Source organism: Delphinus delphis, chromosome 13, assembly GCF_949987515.2.
Source record: "Delphinus delphis chromosome 13, mDelDel1.2, whole genome shotgun sequence".
NCBI lineage: Eukaryota > Metazoa > Chordata > Mammalia > Artiodactyla > Delphinidae > Delphinus > Delphinus delphis.
In genome coordinates this window covers 68,904,170-68,912,734 of record NC_082695.1, presented here as the reverse complement: position 1 = coordinate 68,912,734, position 8,565 = coordinate 68,904,170, and the positions used below count along the sequence as shown (strand labels likewise).

Here is an 8,565-nt window from a genome sequence, read left to right as displayed (position 1 = left end):
GTCATCATTTTGAAACTCCTGATGCCTATGAAAGAAGGGATGCTTATTCCTTCTGAACTGCTTCAGGATCTTCCAGAACTCAGTGGTCCTGACGGTTAACCTGTACACTGGATAGAGTTCTTGGACACAGGTGTGCTGTTTATGGGTAATTGGTAATGCTGCAAAGGTCCCGGAAGATTCAACTCATCAATTCGGCAATGTGTGTTAAAAGGCTGAGCCTGTGATAGCGTTAAGCTGCTTCATTAGCCCTTCCAAACTTGCCATTTGTTCGCTCAAATCATCCTGTTCATACACCTACAGAGAGAATGAGAGCAAAGAATCAGTACAGGTGGATATCGGTGCACTCCTTTGGTTAAGGCAGGGCCATGTCTCATTGATTCACCGTATTCTCATGCATGGCACGGTGGCCCATAGCCAGGGGCTGTGGACTCAGCATATCATCATTGAAGGAAGATGCTGGTAATAAAAGAGGCAGTGATGAATGACTGTCTGCTATTTCACTGTGTTCATCCTTGTGAGGAGGCAAAGGCTTTAGTGTCAGAAAAAATCTTGTTTCAAATCAAGTTCTACCAAACTGTGTGATCTTGGACAAGTTAGTAAACCTCTCTGATGTGTAGTTCTCAGATGTAAAATGATGATGATGCTAACTATTTCATAGGCTATTCTCAGCATCCTGTGACATGTTTAGTGCTTATCAGTGTTCAGCACATGGTACGGTACATAGTCAACATGTTCCTTTTCCTTTCCATTAGGATATGAACAGAATTTACATCACCAGGTCTCCTTTCTTTGTAACACCACATAGGCACTTTTTTATGTGTGGGAACTTGACCTGAACAGTGAAAAGTCTGAGGATTATGACCTTAGTTTGTGTATGAAAACAGAATTCTCACCCCAAACCAGAACTGCCTCTGTTCGTGGTTGTAGAGGTGACCTTATGACACGGTTTGATTGGTGGATAACATGGAAAGCCTGAACGGCAGAATCTTAGTGACCATACTGTCTGTAACTCTCTCCCTTACCGTGAGCCACTAGAATCGTGTCATTAATAATACCTCGCTATTAGTGAGCACAGACCCCCTGGTCACTAGCCTCGGGGATTTGGATTCAGTAGGTCAAGGACAGGTTAGAATCTCTTCCTTTTATAAAGCTTCCCAGCTAATTCTGATGGTCAGCCAGTGGGGAGAACAAGGCTGTGGTGTTGCTTTGAATCCCAGTTCTTCTATAGACTTGACCTTTTGAGTCGGTCTCCTTATTTGTCAAACCGGGAATAGCAAGCTTACCTCACTGGGTGGCTGGGAGGATTCACCAGGTCAGTCTGGCGAGTGCTAAGTGCTCAATAAATGTTAGTATCTTTTTTCTTTTCCTTTCTCAAAATACCCTTTGTTTTGACGTATACATACCGACTCTGCCTGGTTATGCTTGGTGAGCTCATTCATTTGATGAACTTATTGAAATTATTGAACCAGATTGAGGCCTGAGGCATGATGTTTTGCTCTGTGGAGGCCAGGAAGCATTACTCAGTACTATGGTCAGAATGTATATTAAGTCCTGCCAAACAAACACCCTGGATGCCATGAGAACACTGGTGGAGAAGAAACAACTTGTGGTATTAAACAGTCTGGAAATGGTACCTTCTCGTGGGAATCTCAGCCTGCCAGTGAATGATTTGGTCATGTAATGTGTAATCTTTTGAGTTTAACAGGGATTGAAAGATGTAGCCAATTTGGCCCAAAAGACTGACCTATGTATGAGGAGGGATGCTGAAGTGAACTGATGAATTTGATAACTCCTTTCCCAAAATGATGTCATAGTTATCTGTGTAGTTTTCTCAAATTATTTAGATCTTGTCCAATCCAGCAACATCACACCACACGTAGCTACTGGATTTTCAAAATATGGGTAGCCTGAATAGATGCATCGTACACATGAAATACACATCACATTATGAGCACTTAATACAAACAAAGTAAAATACCTTAATAAATGTTTATATTTATTGCATGTTGAAATGATAATATTTTGGAAGTATTGGGTTAGATGAAATATATCATTAAAAGTAATCTCACCTGTTTATTTTTACATCTTTTCATGTGGCTCCTAGAAAGTGTTAAACTACACATGTGATTCACATTATATTTTTATAGAATAGTGATGATCTAGATTATTTGTCCCATTTCTATATTTCCTTTAACATATTATATAATCTTATTGCTGTTCGTATTATACTTTGGGCTGTCACTCCTTGGAGTCACTATATTTTTTTAATCAACCTTTTAAAACAGTTTATTTTTTTATTTTTATTTTTTTGGCTGCATCGGGTCTTATTTGCAGTACGCGGGGTTGCAGTGCACAGGCTTCTCTCTAGTTGTGGAGTCCAGGTTTTCTCTTCTCTAGTTGTGGTGCACAGGTTCCAGAGTGCATGGGCTCTGTAGTTTGCAGCACACAGGCTTTCTGGTTGAGGCACGTGTGCTCAGTAGTTGTGGCGTGCAGGCTTAGTTGCCCCATGGCATGTAGGATCTTAGTTCCCTGACCAGGGATCGAACCCGCATTCCCCACATTGTAAGGCGGATTCTTTACCACTGCACCACCAGGGAAGTCCCTTAGAGTCAATCTTAAGTGCAAAAACTGGGCCACCTGACATGATTCCTTATGAGATGAGATATATAAATTTAGGAATTTGATCTGAATTAAGATATGGCTAACAACGGTGACACTAAACTATTGCAATATGTAAACAGCTATATCCGGACAGAGCAGTGCATTAGATTCTTGTAAATTTGAATCTTTTAAGTATGAAAGTATGTTAATTATATAACATACTTCTGCAAACATTCACACACATACACATATCCAGATTGTCTGATCTCCAAATGTTAAAATATTTTATTATTTGTAGTACTGAAAACAATAAAATCGAGAAAAAATTTATGTTAATTCAAATGAGATGATTCTAATCTGGGTTTTTTTGCATCTTTTTTTCCCCTCCAGTCCTCTAATTTTTCAAGGTATCATATGTGTTAGTACCTTAGCCTTCTTTTAAATGTTTTCTCTTGAATTATATTCAGAAAGACTCCAGAGTTTTCTAAATTGCTGCCTTCAGGCAACGTCTTTTTAAATCTCCCTCAAAATGCATTGTTGGGGGAATTGTTTGCTTTCTCAAAATTTCGATTTTTTTTGGTCCCCATGGAGTTTTTTCAGAGTTTTCTAATTTGATCACTTTTTAGCTGCCTCCCTTAGTTGGCAAACTTTTCTCTCATTAAATAACTAAACTTTCCCCTCTAAATATATCAGTTCCTTCTTTTTTTTTTTCTTCCTAAATTCCTTCCTTCATTTCTTCATTTTGTGTTTTCCTCTTCTCAATTCTGTATTTCTAGGCTATTTTATGATTTTATAAGTGACATGTATAACTTCAGAAGGTTCCTCAGAGTATAGCTTTATTACTATTTTTCTATTTTAAAGAATAATTATATAGTTATATTTCCAGGTATGCCAAGGTGTTTCATCTCATTGATGAAAATGTGTGTGTGCATAATTTTTTTTTTACATCTTTTAATGTGACTCTTTGAAACTTAAATTACACATGTGGTTCATATTATAGGATAGTGATGATAGTGTATATCTATCTATGTATATATACACACACACGTGTATATTCATATATATACACGTGTGTATATATACATATATGTATGTAAAGTCACTCATTCTGTTGCTATCTGCTTGTATTTATAAGGTTGGCTTTAAGTACCAACGATTTTTTTAATATAACTAAATCCCTGATATAATGTTTTTCCCTAAAGTTTCTTCTCTTCATATGTAAGTGCAGGAAAACAGAACTAAACAAACAATAAGAACAGCAAGGGCTTGGGGTTAATGGAGAATGCTGGTTGGCTTAGACTGCATTGCACAGCAGTGCTTCCCTTAATGGGGCATGAAGTTCAAGGATGGTCTTACATTGGCTGGATCCTCTGTTGGTTTGTGGCTCTCCTCAGACACTTCAGGGGCTGTTGGCACAGATACAGGAAGCAAAGGAGATCTTGCCTTTCCAGCCAACCCAAGAGAGGCTGTTTTGACATGAGTCTTGGGAAGAGTAGGCCCTAAAAGGAAAACACAGAGTGATGAAAGTACCGTATAAAACACCCTGGAACAAACTCTCAAGCACGTAAGCCGAATCCAGTGGGTTGGCATTGATTTTAGGTTATTGTTCATTCTATAGTCTAGAGATGGATTCTGACACAATGAACAGGCTTATTTTATTTCTACTGAATCGAAAACAATCCCGATTAGGCCTCTCCAGGTGAAGCTCCACCAGTCATACGTAATTTCAAGTGGATTTCAAATCTCCCTGTGAAAGGTTGCCTGGGAGTTGCAGACTGTTCATCACATCTTCTAAAGTGTCAGCCCAGCTCATTTTGGGCCAGCCTCAGCTTTGAGCCAGAAAGCCCCGGGCTAAACCACCTATATAAGCCATAAACTGTGAGTGCCAAGGAATATTTGTGCAGTTAAAAGAGATGGTTGCTCTGATCTGGAAATGAGTGTTAGATGTTACGGTACAAAACGGTCCTTTATGGCTAACCTGATTGAATATCATCATTGATTTTCTTTCGGAAAAGAAAAAAGATATGATTCTGTCCTGATGAGTATTAGTGTCTCTCAATGAAATACATTCTAATCCTCATGAAAATCATTTGAGTAACTGCTGAGTTTCTCCCAAATGATACTTTAGTCTGCTATAAACAATGGCTACCTTTTCTTTTTGGGTCTAAAATTTGCCTTGTAAATTCTGCTTAGATTATAGCAGTAATATAACTTTGTCCCTATAGTCTAAAACAAAAAGTTTATAAAGGCATATCGAATCAGCTAGTATACCTTACATGCCTAAGGACTTTTGTCATTCTTAGTACTATAACCAAGACCTCAGCATAGAAGGTACTGAAGTCATCAAAAGAAGTTTGCCTCAGTTCTCTTCTATCATCAGTGATGATATTTAAGTTCTAATGATCCCAATGGTGTACTATATATTTTTGGGGAAAAAAGTTATTTTGACCATACTTTCAAAAACATAATTCTAGTTAATAAAACTCAAAAGTTATTCTACTATCAGAGAAATAAGGGGTATTTGCTTACTGGGAAAGAAAGAATGCAAACAATCTAGGAGGCTAGCAATTTGCTAAATGCTAAATCCCAACAAAAGCACATTTTTTCATACCGTGGCCTAGCATTTAATTCCTTCATATTTATATTCTTTCACTCTTTTTCTTAAACCAAGGCTCAAAGTCTGCAGTTAGAATCATTTATCACTAGAGGGTGATCTGAGGTTTTTGGTAACTCATATGAGAAGAGATATAGAGACAGGAGAAACAAGAATAATTTTCTTAAGGAAGGAATATTTATGGAGTTCCTCCTAAGCTCTAGACTTATGCTAAGCATTTTAGTTTATTTTAGGCAAAATAACATAGTGCAGAAGAATTTGCTACTTACCAACCCAATCTGAATTCAGATCCTATAAAGCCTAACTACGTACTACATATGTAATTCCTTGTTCAACTAATTTCTCTTGCCTGTTTCTTCATCTATAAAATAGAAATAATAATTTGAGGATTGATAAGATTAAAGTGGCTGCTTTCCTGTAACTTGTTCAAAGAGAGCTAGCTATTATTAATATTTAATTGCCAAAACAAGCCTTCTATCTCCAGTTCATATATGAGGATGCTAAAATGAAGAGAAATGGAGTAACTTGCTTAAGTTCATACATTGCAAAAGGGCAGACAGAGCAAGGATTTGCAACTGAGCAAATTAAGCTTTTATCATTGATATTTTGATCTAGTCCATCCAATTTAAATGAGGTTTTCGAAGAAGCAATGTAAAAGAATATGAAATCTAGTTCAAGACTATAAGTAACCTGAGGGTAGAAACTATTTATTGTATTACAGTTTCTTGTAGTTAAATTATGTTTGAATTTAAAGGGGAAACAATGAACTTAGCATTAATTTAAGCTACTTCTATTACAATGTTGTTTAAATTTATACAAACATAAAACTTGGCATAACCTTTACAAACTTGTAATTCTAATACTATGCTGTAAAGCCAAAACATGTTTAAAATTAAATAGCAAAGTCCTATACACATACGTTTGGTACTCACTGCTGCGCCACAAGTGATTTTGGGTTTGTCTTACATGATCAATTTTCACTCTCAGTTTTTTTCTCTTTGAACAATAGGCAAACCTTCATTCTTCCAGAGAATGTAATGCCAGCTGGTTTTCGTTAGATCTGAAGAAATCATTTATATAGTAAGTCTGCCTCTGACTATGAACACAGTGTTCCTAGAGCCAACTTAGTTGTAACCCCAAATACAAAGGCAGGCATTTAAAAACCCTGGCAGAACGATGCTATAAAATGGCCCTCTACATAGTCCACCTTGTGTAATTCACATTAATCTTATAGATGATCACCTAAGGGAAAGCACAAAGTTTAACGAGGAATTTTCATACAGTACTGGTGAACGTTGAGAATGTATCTGTTGAACTCCCACTTTGAATTTCATTTTCTGAATTCTGTTTATAATCCCTTCGAGAATGTTCACAATATTCTGATGAAAGCCGAACGTAGCTTTATTGCCATGGAAAGTTGTTCCTCCTATAGGTCACATTCTGTGAGTCACCTCTTCCTTCCCTACATTTGGTAGAACAGAGTAGCGGCATTTCAACAATTAACACTTTATGTATATATCTTTTATATGTTTTGTTACAATTTTGACTTTGATTTTCTTGATGGTGTATGGTGAAATCTAACTGTTACTGAATTTTAAATTTTAGGTTTTTTTAAAAATTGAAGCGTAGTTGATGTACAATGCTGTGTTAGTTTCAGGTGTACAGCAAAGTGATTCAGATATATATATTCTTTTTCAGATTCTTCTCCACTATAGGTTATTACAAGATACTGAATATAGTTCCCTGTGCTGCTATATGGTAGGTGCTTGTTGGTTATTTTATACATAGTAGTTTGTATCTGCTAATCCCAAACTCCTAATTTATCCCTCCCCTCCATCCTTTTCCACTCTGGTAACCATAAGTTTGTTTTCTATGTCTGTGTGTCTGTTTCTGGTTTGTAAATATGTTCATGTGTATCATTTTTTAGATTTCACATGTAAGTGATATCATGTGATATTTGTCTTGGTCTGACTTCACTTAGTATGATAATCTCTAAGTCCATCCATGTTGCTGCAAATGTCATTATTTCATTCTTTTTTATGGCTGAGTAATATTTTGTGTGTATATATATGTGTGTGTGTGTGTGTATATATATATATATATGTATCTATATATATATCTCACATCTTCTTTATTCCTCTGTTGATGGACACTTAGGTTGCTTCCATGTCTTGGCTATTGTAAATAGTGAACATTGGGGTGCATGTATCTTTTCAAATTAGAGTTTTCTCCAGATATATGCCCAGGAGTGGGAATCGCTGGATCATATGGTAACTATATTTTTACTTTGTTTTTTTTTTTTTGCAGTACGCGGGCCTCTCACTGTTGTGGCCTCTCCTGTTGCGGAGCACAGGCTCTGGACGTGCAGGCTCAGTGGCCATGGCTCACGGGCCTAGCCGCTCCGCGGCATGTGGGATCTTCCCGGACTGGGGCACGAACCCGTGTCCCCTGCATCAGCAGGTGGACTCTCAACCACAGCACCACCAGGGAAGCCCTATTTTTACTTCTTTAAGGAATCTCCATACTGTTCTCCATAGTGGCTGTACCAATTTACATTCACACCGACAGTGCAGGAGGGTTTCCTTTTCTCCACACCCTCTCCAGCATTTATTGTTTGTAGATTTTTTTGATGACGGCCATTCTGACTGGTGTGAGGTGCTACCTCACTGTAGTTTTGATTTGCATTTCTCGAATAATTAGCAATGTTGAGCATCTTTTCATGTGCCTATTGGCCCTCTGTGTATGTCTTTTTGGAGAAAGGTCTATTTAGGTCTCCTGCCCATTTTTTGATCAGGTGGTTTATTTTTTTTGAATATTGAGCTGTACGAGCTGCTTGTATATTTTGGAGATGGATCTCCTCTGTCGCAGCATTTGCAAGTATTTTCTTGTATTCTGTAAGTTGTCTTTTCATTTTATTTATGGTTTTCCTTGTTGTGCAAAAACTTATGTTTGATTAGGTCCCATTTGTTTATATTTGCTTTTATTTCTATTGCCTTGGGAGACTAAGAAAGTACTGACGTAAGAAAGTATTGTTACAATTTATATAAGAGAATGTTTTGCCTATGTTCTCTTCTAGGAGTTTTAAGGTGTCATGTCTTATATTTAAGTCTTTAAGCCATTTTGAGCTTTTTTGTGTGTATGGTGTGAGGGTTTGTTCTAACTTCATTGATTTACATGCAGCTGTCCAACTCTACCAACACCACTTGCTGAAGAAATTATCTTTTCCCCATTGTATAATCTTGGCTCCTCTGTTAAAGATTAATTGACCATAGGTGTATGGGTTTCTTTATGGGATCTCTGTTCTGTTCCAGTGATCCATGTCTGTTTTTGTGCCAGTGCCATGCTGTTTT

The 8,565-nt window shown here is 37.2% G+C and overlaps 1 protein-coding gene across 1 annotated transcript in view; it reads right to left on the bottom strand.

Annotated features, from left to right (window-relative positions):
• Positions 1–204: 204 nt before the first annotated feature.
• DCC (DCC netrin 1 receptor) overlaps positions 205–8,565 on the bottom strand; it is a 766,342-nt gene continuing 757,981 nt past the window's right edge. The window contains exons 28-29 of the mRNA XM_060027782.1: positions 3,958–4,100; positions 205–294 (exon numbers count right to left, since the gene is read on the bottom strand). Coding sequence (XP_059883765.1) covers positions 205–294; positions 3,958–4,100 — 233 coding nt within the window. The remainder of the gene's footprint in view (positions 295–3,957; positions 4,101–8,565) is intronic.